The 20248-nt window shown below is 42.3% G+C and overlaps 1 protein-coding gene across 1 annotated transcript in view; it reads right to left on the reverse strand.

The window, feature by feature from the left end:
• Positions 1-12108: 12108 nt before the first annotated feature.
• The window catches only part of SECISBP2L (SECIS binding protein 2 like), a 62539-nt gene continuing 54399 nt past the window's right edge, over positions 12109-20248 (reverse strand). Inside the window, exon 18 of the mRNA XM_068551212.1 lies at positions 12109-16373. Within this exon, the coding sequence (XP_068407313.1) occupies positions 15691-16373 (683 nt within the window). The 3' untranslated portion in view covers positions 12109-15690. The remainder of the gene's footprint in view (positions 16374-20248) is intronic.

The following is a 20248-nucleotide window of genomic DNA, read 5'->3' on the forward strand; positions in this document are numbered from 1 at the left end:
TTGTTCCAGATGAACTTGAGGCTGCTTACACAAATATAGACAGTACTACACCATAAATAATAAATGAATACTTTCAAGTCTTGCTCTGTATAATCCTGAGTTCTTTTTATCTTTACAACAAGAATGTATTCGTCCATTAACTTGTGAAATAAATACACTGAAGAACCAAGTGAAGATGACACACAAGGAAATTAAGGTGACAGCAGTGGTGATAGTATATAAAGTGTCTGACAGAAGGGCAAGTAAACTTGCTAGAAATAGGCTGTCAATTTAATTCCTGGCTCCCAAGCAGCCAAGACAAAGAGGGAAACATGATCATTTCCATGATTCCTGGTGTTCATTGATGAAAACAAACCTGTGTCTCAGGATCACAAGCTATTTCTCTACAAATTTCTCTTGAAAGTTTTTGTGAAAATAAACACAGCCCTTTCGTGAACATCAGCTATCTATCTATTTATTTATTTATGGCTGTGCTGGGTCCTCGTTTCTGTTCTGTGCGAGGGCCCTCCCCAGCTGAGGCAAGCGGGGGCCACTCCTCATCGCGGCGCACGGGCCTCTCACCATCTCTGCCTCTCCAGCCGCGGAGCACAGGCTCCAAATGCGCAGGCCCAGCAGCCGCGGTGCACAGGCCCAGTTGCTCCCCGGTGCACAGGCCCAGTTGCTCCGCGGCACGTGGGATCCCCCCAGACCAGGGCCCGAACCCGCGTCCCCTGCATTGGCAGGCAGACTCCCAACCACTGAGCCACCAGGGAAGCCCCCTCCTTTATGTTTATACACACAAATATATGTGTTTATTAACATGTAGCCATATATATTGCCGGTATGTGTCTAGTTTAGCTCTGGAAGCTGTGTCTCTAGGAAGTTGCATTTTGGGGGTGGGAAGAGCTGATAAGCAGGGAGGAGACTTACTTTTCACTGTACACCTTTTTGTACCTTTCGAATTTTGAATGATGTGTAGGTATTTTCTAGTTAAAAACAATTAAAATATTTTACAAGACTACTCTAATTTCGGTGGAAAAGATACTGAATCCAGGAGACCCTGGTTCTAACCTCATCTCTGCCACTGGATAAATCTGAATAATAATCAGATTTATTTTCAGTTTCTTCATCCATTAAATGGGTACAGGAATAGCTGCCCTACCTTCCTCACAGGGTGAAACGAGATCACCTACACAAAAGCATTTTGTAAGGCGTGAACCACCCTGCATATCCCACACATTACTAATATCATAGTTGAATATACAGAGCACGTCCACTCCCCCTCTGGACACCTGAGGCCCTTGCAAAAAGCAGCATGGCTTTGAGGGAGATAATTGGCATTTCCAGGTTAGAAAAGAGATTTGAATAGTCCAGCAGACATCTGTGTCTAGAGCAGCACGAAACACCAGAATGAAATCTCTCAGCAAAGCGCTTACATTTCCCCTTCTAACACCATCGCACACCCACAGGAAGTGGTCTCAAGGGGCTGCTTAAGAACTGCTCTTGGGGCTTAAGAACATATACAGAGGTAAGAAAATGGCCAGGAGAAAGGCAGCCCCTTTGCAATTGGTGGAGATAAATACAGTGATGAAGGTAGAAGCTGTTGGTGGTTGGTAGTGCTGCCCTGTTGCTATTTTCTGCTTGGCTAGAGAAGATTCCAGGTGCAGGGAAGCTGTAGGGTCTGCCATGTCACGGGGTAGCAAAGTTTGGCAACCTCTTCCTCAGGAGTTCTATCACCCCCAGCTCAGCAAGCACAACTATTTTGGCCAGAAAACAAAGCTTTCCTTAGAGAATTTATTTTCAAAAGTAGAATTGGGGGCTTCCCTGGTGGCGCAGTGGTTAAGAGTCCGCCTGCCAATGCAGGGGACACGGGTTCGAGCCCTGGTCCGGGAAGATCCCACATGCCGCGGAGCAACGAAGCCCGTGCGCCACAACTACTGAGCCTGCGCTCTAGAGCCCGCGAGCCACAACTACTGAGCTCACATGCCACAGCTACTGAAGCCCTCGCGCCTAGAGCCCGTGCACCACACGAAGAGTAGCCCCCGCTCGCCGCAGGTAGAGAAAGCCCACATGCAGCAACGAAGACCCAAGGCAGCCAAAACTAAATAAATAAATATATATTAAAAAAAAAGTAGAATTGGGAGTGGGGGACAACCCCAGGGGATTTTCTAGTTTCTGAGGCAAAGGGTGGAGTGGCAAGAGGCTGGGGATTTGGAAATCTGGGTTCTTTTAATATGCCTCCAAAAGTCTGTGACCTTGGGCAGGTCCCTTCACTTCCCTGGGCCTCAGTTTCCTCATCTGTATATGAGGGACTTGAACTGAATCATCTCTTTGGGTCTCTCCATACCAAAGATCCTATGTCCTGGAAACTCTGCCTTGGGTTCTGCTCGGGGTGTCCTCACCCACATGCTGCCAGCCCTGTGTCTCTCTCTGACAGTCTCTAGGGAGTCTGCTGGGTTTCCCCATCCCAGTCATCAGCATCTGGAGGCCACAGATAGGCCTCCCTGAGACGTGAACACCCCAGCAGAGGAAAGTGCCACTGGCTTGACATCACACCAGGAAATCTTGATTCTCACACTGTCACACTGGGGTGGGAGTTTGGGTAAGGAACAGACCACATACGTGATCCAGCAATCCCACTCCTGGGGGCATATATCCGGACAAAACTATAATAAAAAAGACACATGCACCCCTATGTTCATAGCAGCACTGTTCACAATAGCCAAGACATGGAAACAACCTAAATGTCCACCGACAGATGAATGGATAAAGAAGATGTGGTACACATATACAATGGAATACTACTTGGCCATAAAAAAGAACGAAATAATCCCATCTGTAGCAACATGGATGAAACTAGAGATTATCATACTAAGTGAAATAAGTCAGAAAGAGAAAGACAAATACCATATGATATCACTTATATGTGGAATCTAAAATATGGCACAATTGAACCTATCAACAAAACAGAAGCAGATTCACAGACATAGAGAACAGACTTGTGGTTGCCAAGGGGGAGTGGGGGAGGGAGAGGGATGGACTAGGAATTTGGGGCTGGTAGATGCAAACTATTATATTTTGAATGGATAACAACAAGGTCCTAATGTATAGCACAGGGAACTATATTCAATATCTTGTGATAAACCATAATGGAAAAGAATACAAAAAAGAATGTATATATGTGTATAACTGATGTACAGCAGAAATTAACACAAACATTGTAAATATTTTTAAGTATTCAACTCTACTTCAATAAATTAATTAAATTAATTAACTAATAAAATTCCTGACCATTATCTTTACTGAAAATTTTGTAATCTATTATTGCTCAAAATATTTTTAAAGGAATGGGTAGAGTACTGATATTCACACAACTGACAATCTTCTCCTATAATAAAAGCTCATTAATTTAGGTTTCACTAAAAAGAATAAAAGAAGCAGAGCTCGTACATACTTGTGTATGTGTACATGCACATGTGTATTCACTTGCATGTGTTAGGAGGAGGGGCCAGGAAATTGTGACTGTGCACCTATCATCCTGAGTGATAGGCACTTTCTCCTAGAAACAAGGGGAAATCACAGCAGCGGTTTCAACCCACGGAGCTGAAACACTGCATTTCTAGCCGCTTTGCTTCCTGTAGTCGTGGTGGTGGTGGAAGGGGGTGAGGTTCCTATCATTTCAACTCTGAGTTATATTTTAGGGCTTCTGGGGTTTAGCTTGGAAGTAATGTGGTTTCTTTGGGAAAATGTTCTGAGTTCCAAGCAAACTGTTTACACGCTCTCAGCGCACAACCATGTGTGGGTCAGGACTACTGTGCTCCTCTCAACTCCACCAAGGCACCTAACTCAATCACGGGCCCATAATCATCAATACTCCACTAATTCAACTAAAATATCAATATAATAAAGGGTCCTCTTTTCGTGACTGAATACGTCTCCCTATGTCTAGGAACAGTAGGGTGATCAACTCTCCCTAGATTAGCCAGGACGGTCTCGGTTTTAAAATTAAGTCCCACATCCGGGGATCTCCTCACTCCTGGGCAAACCAAGATACGACTTAAAGAAGAGAGCAAGTCTTCTGCAGGCAGGGGTTTTGCGCTCTATTCTCCTCTCCGGGAATATGGAGGCTGCTCAGGCATTTCCAAGCCCCTGTCCAGGGATCCTCCTGAGGGGCGTGGCCTGGGCAGCTGTTCCCTGAGAAGGAGTTTAGAGGGACAAGCAGAGGCTTTAAGGCCTCTGCCTCAGGGACACTGCTCACCAGGGCAGGCGACTGGATTCCACTTTGTGGCGTTGTCCTCACCGCTCGTGCTTGAGTCCATTGTGTGGCCAGGGCCAGGCCAGCTCATTCCCTAGGCCTTCCGTGAGCACTTGACTCACGCTTTCCTTGGAGCATTCACTCAGCAGCCCTTACCAGACGTGCCTCCCTGCCCTTTCGCTCCTCACACACCTCCCCATGTGATGGGAGAAAATAAACAGGAGCCGTGGGAGGGGGCACTGGCATGGGATCAGAAGCTCTGGGTGAACTCTCCTCATCCTCTTCCCCAGGGTACGTGGGAGAGAAGGGCCTGTTCTGTCCAGAGGATCTGGATGTGTCTGGTTAAGTTCACTCTGGAACATTAGAGAATGTCTAAACATGTGCCAGAAACACAAGTCAAGAGCACGGATTGCACAGTGTGAGTCTACTGGGGGCCCTGAACCCATTCAGGACTAATCAAGCATCCTGACATTGTTAGTCCAGTTTTTCAACCTCTGTACTGTTGACATTTGGGGGGCGCTGTCTGGTACACTGTAAGATACTTAGCAGCTTCTCTGGTCTTAACCCACTAGATGCCAGTAGCCCTCTCTCCAGTTGTGATAATAAAAAATATTCCAGGGCTTCCCTGGTGGCGCAGTGGTTGAGAATCTGCCTGCCAATGCAGGGGACACGGCTTCGAGCCCTGGTCTGGGAAGATCCCACATGCCGCGGGGCAGCTGGGCCCGTGAGCCACAACTACTGAGCCTGCGCGTCTGGAGCCTGTGCTCCGCAACAAGAGAGGCCGCGATAGTGAGAGGCCTGCGCACCGCGATGAAGAGTGGTCCCCACTTGCCGCAACTAGAGAAAGCCCTTGCACAGAAACGAAGACCCAACACAGCCATAAACAAACAAATAAATAAATAAATAAACCCAAAGTTTAAAAAAAAAAAGAAATATTCCAGACATTGCCAAATGTCCCCTGGGGAGATAATCACCCCTGGTTGAGAACCTCTGAGTTACAGCAGTCCAGGAGTCCCTTTGTGTCCCATCTTCCTGGACCTTCACAGCTTAAGCAACATGTTTTTATGCACATTACATGAAAAGCTAGTTCCCCAGGAAATCTGAAAACTATGAACTCTGAAGCAGATATCACCAATGCTTGCTCTGAGCCAGCCAACCAGATGGTGAAATGCGACCCTTGCCATAGTAAATACAGGCTTGCTGCCTGTTGTACCATGGCGACGTGGTTCCCGAAGATGTCAGTGCTGCCACTGCCACCATCAAGACCAAGCACAGCATCCAGTTTGTGGACTGATGCCCCACTGGCTGCAAAGTTAGCATTAATTACCAGCCTCCAGGATGTTCATAGTTTTTGCACAGAGAAGGCTCTCTATGGCCAAGTAAATAATTGCATGTTCCATGGTCCAACATGTTGAGGAGCTGCTGCCTGACATATAATAAATCTTTCCCCTCATGGAGAGTCAAAATGCATTAGGATATTAGAGGCTCTAAAAAGTCTGACAGTAAGGAAACCTGTTCAACTCTGTTGGACAAAACAGTAGATGCTTGGCCACAGTCCTTTAATAGCAATTTCCTTTAAAACTTCTTTTTTCCTTTGTGCTTTTCCTAAATGTTTGGGCAGCTTCATCATCTTGATTCTTGCTCAGATTTCATGGAAACTGGTGGCAGCCTACCTAAATTGCTGCAGAAGTTGCAAGGACATGGAAAAATTTTCTTCAATTCTTGAATTGAAAAGGAGAATTTGGTCAATATTTCCAGGGATTGTAGATGGGGGCCACTATAACTGGCAAGGGTGAGTTGGCTATGGATACAGGTCCAGAGTGTTTGCTATGATTATATTCTTGGTAGTTGTCCCTTTAGAGGTTTGCTACCTGAACAGGTGTGAAAGAGTCTTTGAAGAGGTAAAGCAGCCCTGAGCAGGCCCAGGGCACCAGGATCAGGCTTACTTAATTTCTATTCTGAGCAACGGATGCCATCACTTTAAATACTGTGTTCTCGTTGCTAAGGAAACCAGATAAGTGGGTTGCCAACACAATCTTCAATCTTTCCATGAAGATTAAAGCACCTTGTTCCAGCTAGAGAGCAGATGGGAAAGTCATAGGTGCGAGCCATATTTCTCATTACCTGGGGGAGGGTTAGGCCAGGTGATGGATGAAGTGAGACAGTTTCTGGTTCATGGGGAAGAAGATAAAATTTGTAGCTATTGGCTCTTAACAAATTGTAACTATTTGCTAAATCAATCAAGATAGGGATTTAATCCTGACTTCTAGTTCCATTTCTACCACTAATCTTCTTTGTCAATGTATTGAAGGCAGACTCAGTACAAAGTTTGGGAAGTCAGTTACAGAATAGAAAGTGGTTGCATTTTAGTTGGCCTGTTCCTTTTGGTTATTCTAATTAAATATCTCAAGCATATAAAAAGTATATAAAGAATAATATACCACACTCTTACGTACTGATGATACAGCTTAAAAATGAAACGTTACAGATACACTGGAAGTTGCTTGTGCATTCTTGCCCCCTTCCCATTTAATCTCATAGAAATGTCTCCCATATTTGTCACCTCCGCGTATACAGGAATCATTAGGTACTAAACCTACCATATGTTTTGAGTTATAAGCAACACAGGACCATTAAATACAGAGTAACTCTAGGAGTCCCCCTATTCTAGGGTAAGGCTTTTCCCTTTGAGATTTAGGTTAGTTTTTCTTCCAATCCCAGACCACGAACAAAAGGGGAAATAGGGGTTGTCAGGAAGTCAGAGAGTAGGAGTGGCTGCACAGAGCACGGCTGCACTGCAAATGCTGATTTCCTTGCTTTAGCCTTCTTTCATTCATTAATTCGAAAGATTTATTGAGTGCCTATTTTGTGCCAGGCATTGTACTAGGCACTGAGGGTAAGCAGAAACAAAACAGTCCTAAGTCATTGCCTGCACAGAGTTTAGTAGGGGAGGAGAGACAAGATGAATAAAATCTAGAGGAAGTTAGAGCTTGGTAAGTACAAATGGGTGGGGGAGGGGAAGAGCAGGTTTGGGGAATAAAATGACGAAGGGGTGTTCCATTTCAGATAGGGTAGCCCCTGACTCCCCTGAGGCCTCACTGTAAAGGTGCACTTGAGCAAAGACCCAAAGAAGGTGCAGGGTGAACAGACTTTCCAGCAGAGGGAACAGATAGTGCAAAGGCCTTGAGGCAGCGGTATGCTTGGCATGTTCCAGACCTAGCAAGGAGGCCAGTAGAGCGAGTAAGGGTGGGCGGAAAGGTGTGGCAGAAGAGGAGGTCAGAGGAGGTCTCTGTGTGAGTGCACAGGCATGTGGACCACTGTAGATAAGGAAGAAGAAGTCTTCTTCTCCGGGTGAGATGGAGCCATTGGAAGGCTTAGAACAGAGGAGTGACATGATCTCTTAGGTTTGTAATAGCATTGTTATGGCTGCTGTGTTGAGAATAGACCACAGGAGCACAAGAGTGAAAACAGTATGACCGGGGGAGAGATGGTTGCAAGAATCCATGTGAGAGACGGTGAAGACAGCAAGGAGTGAAAAGCCGTTGAATTATGGTTATATTTTGGTATGAAACTAACAGAATTTCCTGACGGGCTGGACGTGTGGGAAGAAGAGGGCTCAAGGACGATCTCAAGGATTTGGGCTAGTTGGTTCTGGACACCCTATCTGGGTGTAACGGAGGTGGTGGTGGTTGGAGTGGCTGAAAGGCTTCCACACCTACAGCTCTGCCTGGAGAGAGCACCCTCCAGGTGCTCTTGGGTCCCCGCTGCAGCCCTGGTACCACTCTTTATGCCCCCAGCCACCCACCCTGACACGATGCTGGTTCTTGCCACATGTAACCACAAAGGTGGAAAGTATTCTCAAAGCATTTATGGTGAACGCCTCTCTTCATAGAATCATAGACCATTTGGGTTTGAAGGAACCTTAAAGATCACCTGTGGAAGACTCTGTTGGTTGTTAAAAACAGACAAGCTCTCTATAATTAAGAAAAAACAGTCGTGATCAAAGGCCTAGGAACGGGCTAAAAAGGCAAAGCTGTCAGCACAGGAGGCAGCTCCTTGTTCTGTTGTTCCCGTGGCCCTGAGGGGCTCCTGGGCACGAAAGCCTTTCCTTGTCCTCCGTTTCTTGTTTGTAGGGAACAGACTCCAGCCTCCATGACCTTCCCTGAGTTCCACAGGGCAGATTCGAACAGTTGCCAGTCAGGGAAGGGAGGGGATGCAGAGACAAGGGTGGAGCCGCCAAGAAACAATAGTGCAGCCTTGGGGCAGGGTCCTGGTTCCACCTCAAGGGATACACATAACAGTATCTTTGAGCTCTTTACAGAACTAAAACCCCCAATAAATGGAAGATGTCAGCATTCTTCATTCCAGAGAAGATGACAGTTTGATAACCTTGAGAAGCTCATCAGGAGACCACCTGAGACCAGATTACAGGAGTGCAGACCCTGCACACACCCTGATCCTTACCAGCAAGCCTGCCCTTGAACCCTTGCTATAAAACTGCTCACCAAATCCTCCTAGGTTGGGACACACAGCTTTTCAGGGCACAAGTCCACTGTGTCCCGCTTTGCCTGGCAAAGCAACAAAGCTGTTCTTTTCTACTTCACCCAAAACTCCGTCTCTGGGATTTGATTTGGCACTGGTGCACAGAGGCCAAGTTTTCGGCATCAGTGGCCTCTCTACTGTCTTGGCCCACCCACTCCATTCACTTCCTGTGGCCTTCGGTTCAAATTTTTGAGGAAACTAGGGTGATTGACTTAATTACCATGGCCCATTCCGGGTACCAAGCTGCTTTGAGGGTACTGGCAGCCTTTGGCTACGGTGGCCTTGGAAAGTGCCCAGCCTGGTCCAACTCGGGACCACCCTTGACCAAGGAATGGACTTGCTGTTTCCCCAAGGAGGATAACTGACTCAACCGGCACATCCCTCGTTGATAAAGGAGAACCAGAGAATCAAGGGACTTGGCCGATGTTCCAGAGGGAGCAGAGAATGGGAAACATGAGCCCAGGCCTCCCAAAGCCCTTTGGTGACAAAGCAGCAGGGCTTGTTTCTGACGATGCTCCTCCCAGGCAGCCACATGCCTTCTACCACTGGGTAGAACTTTATACGACTTCTAGTACATCCATGACAGATGTATCATCCCTAGAAATAAGGGGAAGAACCGGGGGAAAACCACACAAGTATCAAGTGCTGTTGGACATCATCCTCGATTTGAGAGGCTGGCAAACTTTCTGTGAAGGACCAGATAGCAAATATTTTAGGCTTTGCGGGCCAGATGGTCTCTGTCACAACTATTCAACTCTGTCAACGTAGCACAAAAGCAGTCATGGACAATATGTAAATGAATGGGTGAGGCTATGTTCCAGGAAAACTTTATTTATAAAAACAGGCTGCTGGCGGGACTCCCCTGGTGGCGCAGTGGTTAAGGCTCCACGCCCCCAAGGCAGGGGGGGCCCAGGTTCGATCCCTGGTCAGGGAACTAGATCCCACATGCATGCCACAACTAAGAGGTCGCATGCCACAACTAAGGAGCCCGACTGCCGCAACTAAGACCCGGTACAACCAAAACAAACAAACAAACAACAAACAGGCTGCTGGCTGACTGGGCTCACAGGCTGCATGCAGTTTGCTGATCCCCTTAACTAAAAGGTTATGAAATAGTTTAAATGGTGCATCTTAAGTACTAAGGAACAAGTAAAAGTTAAATAGTTGAATCCTTTTTCTTGGCCATCATTGTGTTTGAATATTTGTAAAGTAGGAACACAGATCTTTCTTACCTTCCTAATTACAAATATTAGAGCATTTATGAGAAATCACCATTTGCCTTACATGACGGGTTTTAGGAAGGGGAAAGCAAGGAAAAAGTACAAGTACAATGACAGGGATAATCACCTCTAATATTTCTCCTATGATTGAGAAACCAGTAATTTTCAAACTTTTCTCTTATTCCTCCTTAACCAGAGCTAACACACAAAACTAACTGCTTAAATTTCAATCGTTATCCTATTCTCAAGCAGAGGGTTTGCAAAGCAATGAAAATGCTCCAACTCAGGTAAACAAAGATGCAAAGATAACCTGGGGAATCTGCACACCTAAGTAGGTACCACTTTTACTCACATCACTCTTCCTCTAATAGATAAGGGTGCAACCAACACTGCCTTAAATCAGAGTCCCACCATAGGAAGGCTGTGGTTATTACCTGTGCCCTCTAGTAATTCAAGGCTATGACCAAGCCTGATGCTTCTGAGAAGACAAAGCACTCATTCCTTCCACAGAAACCTGTACTACTCCAGGACCCAAACCACAGCTAACTCACAATTGCATTCTCTGGTTGTTCAGCTAAGAGCTCCAAATTTCATGCAATTCAGTTATCTTATTTGCTCTAACCCTCTGTACCTTGAATACAGGCAGCCAGGTTATAGCCACGCAGTTACCCAACGCATTTCTGCAAGAATAAATCTCTTTCCTTGCCAGAGGGTTGCCAAATAATTACTCAAAGTGTCAGAAAGATGGGAGGAGCAGGGTGAGGGGAAATAAAGAGATTGAGACTGGGTCCAAAATGGAAACATCTCCCCCTTTTCCAAACTCTGCATTGTGGGAGCTCCGGTGAAACATGCTTTGGCCCTGTGATCCACAAGGCTGCCATTATTACCTATAATGTAATAAGCCAGGTGTCATATTTCATGTGTCAGAAGAACCCATGTTAAGCTAAAATACTGAATTGCTAATTTAGAAATTTCAAATAATTGAACTAAAAGTGTGATCTCAATGTCTTTTGATGGTGTTCTCTTTCTAAAATGAAATACTTATGTGTATGGCTCCTGAGTTCTGAGCTTAGACTCAGAACTAAGCACCTTTTATGGTCAGGCCCATAGTTCAGGATACTTCTCTTCCCTCTCTCTTCACTTAAAAAAAAAGTTATTAATATTACATGGTAGCCTTTGACTGTTTTCAGGTGCCATGCACACCCTCTTCTGCGCACTTCTAAGAAAACCTGATCACTGTTAGGAAAGGAACTCTGTCAGCAGTAGTACAAATTTTGGTCCAAAAAAGGGAACTATCCTGGTAACAACTGAGAGGCAACCCTCCTTCCCCTTTGTGATCACCAAAACTTAATTTTTCATTATGAAAATTAGTGAACCTATTATTTTCTAACAGATGAGTTTTCAGATTCCCTCCACTTCACTGTGATACAGTGACAAGGTCTGAGACAACTCCAGGCAAAGGGTTATCAGGTGAGGCTCAATAAATCCAGTCTCTGAGGCAATCAGTTCAGTCCCGGCAGATCTCACATTGCAGAAGACACGTGATGAGGGGAAGCCCTGCTTAGTTTGCACACACTGCACATTTTGTGCTGACAACATAGAAGACATAGTGAATAAATGCACAGACTTGACCACAGGACTGAGTTTGAATCCCAGTTCTGCTCATTCACCACCTGTGGAAGCTTGGGCAAGTTACTTAACATTTCCATGATTATTTCATCATCTAAAAAGTGAGAAATTATAATAGTATTTCCTCATAGGGCTGCTGAGGATTAAATGAGTTAATATTGGGAAATGGCTTAGAACAATGTCTGGCACAGAGTAACTAGCATAAAAAGGAGAAGGAATTGGTAAGAGCCTTTTCCTAACACTAAGATGGTCTCTGGTGAGATGGTTAGACCCATGCCACAGATCACACCAACCATAGAGATTTTTACTAGCTACTCCTTCCTGCAGATTTTACCTTCTTTGGGCAAACCCATGAGAGCACTAAGGGATACCACAAGCTGGACTCTTTTTTCTCTATCCTACATGTTGGGCAAGTCAGGAATTCCTCAAGCACCTATTCTGAAATGATAGACTACATTTCAATAATCATTTTATTAGTTACAGAAGAATTTCCACTAGTATTTACATAGTGCAAAAAAGCTGTTATTACCCCTATAAGGTGATATAGCAATCATCCTTCATACAGCAAAAGACCTATCAAGATGAAAATCCCTTCATGTTATAATTCACACTAACTTTGCTAGTTTTTAATTAGAGCATTACAATTAAGACAGTAAATTATAAATTCATGTGGTATATTTAGAAATTAAATTACAAAATAATACAAATCCTCTTAAGGTGTGATGTGCCAACAAAGTTTAAATTTTTATCATTAATTAGAATTCAGATTTCAGATTAGGCAAACAGTTTGGCTGATTCTGTGATGTGTGTAAAGGTTGGAAGGAACAAGAGAGGAAGAAGATAAATTATTTCACAAAAAAATTTTTAAATCAAAAAAAGATAAAGTGTTTAAATGGATAAGTTAATGTTCTACTTTGTTGACACAACATACAGAAAATACTTAAATGACAGGTTTTTTTTTTTAAGCAAACAGCAGCTTTACAAACACTAATACTTCTTTATATATATATTAAAGTAACAATGTGTTAGGATTGAACAGTTTTGTGTTAAAGAGTTGAAAAATGAATGTGGAGCTCACTACTCATTTGCACACTGTAATTCCCACCCCACCCACCTCCCCCAGCTTATTAAGAAATCAGACAATTACATTATTTGGATATTAATTTCTCAATATTTGAACTATGTGAATTCCTTTTGACTAATTCTTTTCCAAATACTGGAAGCATATAAAATACCATCTCTGCAAAAATGACGTCCAGTCAGAGCCTTTAAAATCTTTTCAATGTATAACACATTTTCTCCCACGTTTAGTCAAAAGAAATATATTACAACATTTACACACATATTTAAACCAAAAGTTAAGCTAATATGAACACTGTCTCTTGAGAAGTAATCTTCACAGCAAACAAACCTACTGAAGCAGAAATCTAGTTTTGGGAGTGCAATTCATATTTTAATTCATATATTTATGTATTGAAATAGAAATCTAATATTAATTATTGCCAGTAAAACAACCTCTACACATGAAGAAAAAAATCACTATGGTTTTTATTTCTTGTGATGATGAACCTTTATTCTTAGCATTAGATCTCTCTAGATCTCCAAAGAGCTACTCACCCCAGATCCAAAAAACACTTTCCTAATTTTCACACCTCTGCCTGCATATAATATACACAAATTCCAGAATTTATCAAAAGGAAACGAATTATAAAGACATTATCAATACTTATTTAAGCATATGTTCTACACAGTAGCATTTCCTTTAATAAATTTTGGGTTGTCCTCTAGAGGTGACCTGTCTCATATAAAAAAGGCCATGGTCCCTTGGGTTTGCTGGCAGAAGATACTGCACGTGCAAGAGCGTTTATCAAACACATAACTGAACACTTCTGAAGTCTATAGGAAAATTCAAAGTTATTGGTGTTCTGAAGATTTCTTCAACTTCCCTTTTGATACAAATGTCAAAAATCTAAAATGACAATTCTCATTCAGTAGAGATATAAAATATAAGAAACCTCTGAAAGCCACTCGTTACCTTAAGATCAAGAGTTATTTGAATCACTGACACCAAGCAAAGGAAATTTACACCATTAAAAAGTATGCAAAATTTTTCAATATACTTTTCAGATTGCCAGTAGTTCAAAACCTCTATCATTTCTTTAAACCAACTAACACTTCCAAATGTACAGAGACAGTAGGATCTGCCACATATAAATCCATGATTACTATTTCAGAGGCTTCATTCCTTACATGCTACATACCTTTAAGTACTGGATACTTTGTGCCTAAGAAGTCTATACTGAAGAACAGTTTAGACAGGACAGTACAATAATGTCCCCTTTTAGCACACTAATAAAGTTGATAGACTGACATTTCCTACACAGCAATGCTCCTAAGCTTTCACAATTCACAAATAACTAAGTCATCAACCAAGAATCTGGTCTCTCCAGTAATTAAATGTTGGGATGATCAATAAATACATCAATACTAGAACAGTAGTCCCAATGCATTCAGTAAAGAATCGGCCCAATTCTTCCCTCTCACCTCTGTGAGGCAAAGCTCTGCCCCATAAAACCTGGGCAGGGAAAATACCCCTCCCTCTTCAGTTCTGTGCCTGCTTATCGGAGTTGGAAGTGTAAAGCTGGCATGCATGTGTGTGTGTGTACGCAGACACGTGTGTTGGTTAACTGGAGGTGGTGGGTGGTTGGAGGGAAGACAGAAGAATAGGTAATTTGTTATTCTCCCACCATTATAAACTTGCAGAGGTCACTACCAGGTGGTGACTGACTAGCAAAACATTTAGCTCAGTAACTTTAACTTCGCCCAAGGAGGTACAAACATTCCAGGAGAAGGGTAGAGATAAATAACAGTGATAAAGAATTAATACCTGTGCCTATCTCCACACTCTAAAATCATCTAACAGTTTCAGCACAATTAGAACTTTCTCTTTTCTTCAAAACTTCCTCTTCCAAACCTTGATTATCAGGATACATGTTACAATTGCATAAAGTTCCTTTCCCTGACTCCCGTCAGTAACTGTAGTCAGTGTTAGCTGGCAGGTGCTCAAGGTTAGGGACAAAATATTTTTCTTAAAAGGTGCAACGGTTTTTCACTCAGGACAAGTATGAATACCCAATCAGATCCATATTTTAAGTCCAGAGAATCCCAAATCAGAAGCATGCAGGAGAACACACCAGTATAAGACTCTGCTTCTGGATAGTTTACAACTAAGTGCTGCAGTCATACAACCGGTTACAATTATTCACCTGTCAAAATTTGCCTAATTTTATGCAAATACAACTATGTACAAGAGCATTCCTGAGGTAAGTAAGAAGCAAATGTGAAACAGAACCCAGAACGTCCTATCATGGGTGACTTCTCACTATTAAAGACAACATATCTAACTTTCCACAAATAAGGCCAGCTCTAATCTACCATGGTGGCTCCTTTGCTAGCCTAAGTATTGGAGGCTCTGTCTTAGCCCGTCCCAACTTTAATCAATTACCATGATCAGTGACTTCTGAAATAAGCATTTGTGGACTAAATAAAAGTTGCATCCATTTTTAATACAGAACACTTCGTGAACTTAGTTACCCTCAGCCATTTTTTTAGTTTTCTAACTCTACCTCCAGTGCTTTTTTAAAGAAGCCCAAACAACTTTTTGGTCAGACAAATTAAGAGTATAGGACGTGTAGTCCTGAAGCAAACATTGGTAACTGCTCCTTTCCTTAGAACCTTAACCTTTAACTTTCAAAATGACTAAATAGGCATTTTAAGTTTACTTTCTTTAAAACCTGGTCTTCTTTTTTAATCGTTATTTTCCATAACAAAATAAGCTGAAACAATTCTGAATTTTCCGTACAGTTCTTAGAAAGACACTTAGATGCTAATTAAAAGCTAAGCTATGGATCATAACAAAACAAGTAAAAGACAGCTACAAAAATATTTGTCAGGAATTAAATACATATATTAAATACTGGACAGTGCAAAATGTTGAGATGAAGCATGAAAGATAACGGCTGCAACCCTTACATAGTTGGAGATAGATAGCTAACATTTCCTGAGTTATAGATTTGGGGGCGTATAATTAGAATCAGAGTGCTCCTTGTTCAGCGAGCTGCAGTTGCTGGGCTTCTGCTGTTCCTGACTTGCTTGATGGTCAGTAGTCCAGGCCTCGCTATCCATCCCTGGCTCTAGCACCTCAGCAGCCTCTGCTTCCTCTTCCCCACTTTGCTCTGCATTGTCTTCCTCAGAACCATTAAGGGTTTTTCCAAGCTGAAGAGTTTCCATCGTTCTCTGAGTCTCAGAGACCCAAGACTCAATTCTACTATTGAGCTGCACTTCTACAGATATGGGTTCATGAGTATAATCTTCCTCCTCCTCCTCATCTTCATCATCCTCTTCTTCCAGCATGCCAGGTACAAGAGTGCTGGTGGTGCTGGTGATGGAGGAATTCAAAAGATCCCGGCCACTGCCATCCAAAGAGCCGGTCTCTGTACTCTGCTGTGAGGCCCATTCCAGGTCATCTGGTTTAACTTCCTCTTTATCACTCACTGTTGATTTTCCAGGGTTTGTAGCTGAGGTAGTACTGCCTGCAGCCACTGATGATGGCTGTTTACCAACAGGGGCTGTGTCAAATGGAAGTTTACTGGGTTTTTCAGATGTGCTGTGCTTACAAGAAACTTCTCTCTCATTTTCTGATGTTTCCAATGCATCTGAAGTTTCCACCATGTTTCTCCAATTTGTTTCTGCAAATATCAAACAGATTTTTTAAAAACCAGAACACTGTTTCAGAATCATGCAACTCTTACAAGAGAGAAGAACAAACTACAGAAATCTGTTGGCTCACCAACTGACTGGAATGTTATAAATGGAAAACAGTTCTCAAATTTTTTGCTTCTCAAAAAAACCCAGCACATTTAACATAAAGAAACAAGGAGGCCAAAATAAGTATATTAATGCTTCAGAATGCAAAAGATCTAATACTAACAGGAGCTCACTGACTCTAATACATAAAATCCATGTATTCATAAAAATCAATGAATTGCCTAACTTTTTTTGCCCCTGAAGTGTCCTGGGCTCAAGGATCCACAAGTCACAGATGGCAGAGCCAAGATGTCCATCAGAAAAAAAAAGAGAGAAAGAAATAGTTCTGATTTAACAGGCTTATATTGTGCTCCTTTAGCAAGTCAGAGCTGTCTTTTGGCCTGTAATGGAACTTGTGTTTCCATTTATAAGCAAAGATGCCATGCATGCACTTCTAATATTTGTGAAAATGTGTTTTATAACATATGTATGTTGCCTGGCTTACCAAGTGACTTTGAAGCCAAAAAATAATAAAGTGTTATTATATAATACAGTGGTGATCATCTAAATTATTATTATTATTTTTAATTATTTATTTATTTATTTATGGCTGTGTTGGTCTTCGTTTCTGTGTGAGGGCTTTCTCTAGTTGTGGCAAGTGGGGGCCACTCTTCATCGCGGTGTGTGGGCCTCTCGCTATGGCGGCCTCTCTTGTTGTGGAGCACAGGCTCCAGACACGCAGGCTCAGTAATTGTGGCTCACGGGCCCAGCTGCTCCGTGGCATGTGGGATCTTCCCAGACCAGGGCTCGAACCCGTGTCCCCTGCATTAGCAGGCAGATTCTCAACCACTGTGCCACCAGGGAAGCCCCATCTAAATTATTTTTAACAACAGGTACTCAGTTTAGAGCAAAAAATGTACTAGGAATCAGGAGATGAAGAACAACTCTCCCACCTAATTTTTTGTACGTTTTATTTTTTTTTCCATTTAATTTTTTTATCACTAAGGTATAATTGACATAAAACATTATATTATTACAGTTTCAGGTGTACAACATAATGATTCAGTATTTGCACATACTGAGAAATGATCACTACAAGAAGTCTAGTTAACATCCATCTCCATTAATAAATAATTACAAATTTTTTTTAAGATCTACCCTCTTAGCAACTTTCAAATACACAATAATATTAATTGTAGTCACCATGCTGTACATTAGATCTCCAAGCCATATTTATTTTATAACTGGAAGGTGGTAACTTTTTACCCCCTTCACCCATTTCGCCCACCCCCAGTCCCCCCTGCCTCTGGCAACCACCAATCTGTTCTCTGTATCTATGCACTTCGGGAGTTTTCTCTGGGTTTTTTTTATGTTTTGTTTTGTTTTGTTTTGTTTTGAAGATTCCACATATAAATGAGATGATACGGTGTTTGTCTTTCTTTGTCTGACTTATTTCACTTAGCATAATGCCCTCGAGGCTCATCCTTATTATCACAAATGGCAAGATTTCATTTCTTTTTAATAGCTGAATAATATTCCACGGTGTGTGTGTGTATATATATATACACACACACACCACATCTTCTTTATCCACTGATCTTCTTTACCCATTTATCCGTCAATGGACATTAAGTTGTTTCCGTATCTTGGTTATTGTAAATAATGCTGCAATAAACATGGGGGGTGAATACCTCTTTTTTGAGCTAGTGTTTTTGTTTTCTTCAGATAAATACACAGAAATGAAATTGCTCGATCATACGGTAGTTCTCATCTTAATATTTTGAGGAACCTCCATATTGTTTTCCTTAGTGGCTGCACCAACTTACATTCCCATGAGTAGTGCACAAGGGCTCCCTTTGCTCCACATCCTTGCAAACATCTGTTATTTTTTGTCTTTCTGATAATAGCCAACTAACAGGTTGTGCGCTGATATTTCATTACGGATTTGATTGGCATTTCTCTGATGACTGGTGATGTTGAGCATCTTTTCATGTACCTGTTGGTCATCTGTGTGTCTTTCTTTGGAAAAATGTCTATTTAGATCCTCTGCCCAATTTTAAATCGGATTTTTTTTTTTGCTATTGATTTGTATGAGTTCTTTATATATTTTGGTTATTAATCCCTCATCAGATACATCACTTGCAAATATATTTTCTCCCATTCAGTAGGCTGCCTTTTCATTTTGTTGATGGTTTCCTTTGCTGTACAGAAGCTGTTTGATTTGGTGTAGTCCCACTTATTTTTGCCTTTTCTTAAAAAATAAAAATCCCCTTCTATTTGCATTGTAGCTGCTATTTGCATTTTACAGGCATAATGATCAAGCTGTAGTGATAAAGCAAGCCTATTCATACAAATATAGTTAACTTGATTGCCCCCTATCAATTATATATTGCTACAGACCATATTTTGGCCACCTGGAGTCAGGGCGTATGGTTTGGGAAAAAAACCTTCCTTTCCTGCAGCTACTTCAAATGTAGAACAGGTCTTTCCACTTGCATTCCTAACTCATGACAAAAAATCTAGTCCTCCTACTTTATTCTCATTCTCAGTTAATAACATCCTTTTCAGTCTCAAAGCAGAAGAAACCTTATAGTAATCCTTGATCCTATCTTTCTCCCTTACCATATCCCTTCATTCCATTGAACTCATAACTATACCATGTCACTTCGAGCCCCAAAATTATTAAATTTGGTCACTACTGCCTTAGCTCAAGCCTCCTTTACCTTGCTGTACATCTACTATATCTTTCTAATTGGTTTTGTGAATTGATCACATCACTGTCTAACTGGCTTTTTATTACCCTAGTAATCCAAACTCCTTAGTTTAGTAACCAAGCCCTTCATAATCTATCCTTCTGGTCCCATTCATTTTAACTCCCAGCCATGCATTCCATGCTCAAGGTCACTTTGAATTCTCACTGCTCACAGAAGTCATACCCTTTCTGTTTACAATTCTTTGCTTTGCCTAAGCTGTTAGTTCTGTATGAGATGTGTTTTCCTCCTTTACCCTTCACACTCCTACTCATTCTTGACAACCACCTTTAAACGTCAGTTCCTTTGTGAAGTCTTTCCTGACTTTCCTAAGACCGTCACTAACCTGAACACTCCCACAGCACTTTCTGCATATTTGGTTCAAAAGCATTTGTTTTTTGTTTTCTGTTCTACTCCTTCCTCCCTCCTCATTCCCCCTCATCTCTGTGTTCCTGTGGCTGGCATACAGTATGTGCTGGGAAAATAAGCCTTTACAGTAAATGAAAATTTTCACCCATATATTTAATTATGCAGAAAATAACTTTCAAAAGCCATACAATTTACAAAATGTAGGTACACATATTTCCTTCTGACAGTTTTTTTCCTCTTTCAAAAGTACTATAAGAATTCATGTGGGGTCTTAGAAAAAGTCCCACCTCTCCCTTGACAGTGAGTCAAAGGAACAGGAAAAATAAAGGTGGTCAGAAGACTGAGCAGGGATGATCTCTCTCCAGGCTCTGTCTTGGGCATTCAGCTACTAGGTAGGTGAGCTGAAAGCCAGACAGGTCCTTTGGAAAGGAAAGGGAGATACGACCTTGGAAGCAGAGACAAGGGACTCTGTGATTAGCCATCAAGAGACCTGTCACAACGATCAAAGAGCCACTGAGGTCACAAATCCACGGGGAGGGTCCAGGCTCCCGCCTTAAAGTAATAGGTGAAGCTTGATCAACAACTAATGAGCACACAAACACATAACTGTGATGGGGAGAAACAAAGCGAGTATGAAAATGCCGTCTTTGGTTGGAGGACTGGGCAGGGGATGGGAGGGGGTTGGGCTGAATACAGGA

This window comes from Eschrichtius robustus, chromosome 1 (assembly GCF_028021215.1).
Source record: "Eschrichtius robustus isolate mEscRob2 chromosome 1, mEscRob2.pri, whole genome shotgun sequence".
Classification (NCBI taxonomy): Eukaryota; Metazoa; Chordata; class Mammalia; order Artiodactyla; family Eschrichtiidae; genus Eschrichtius; species Eschrichtius robustus.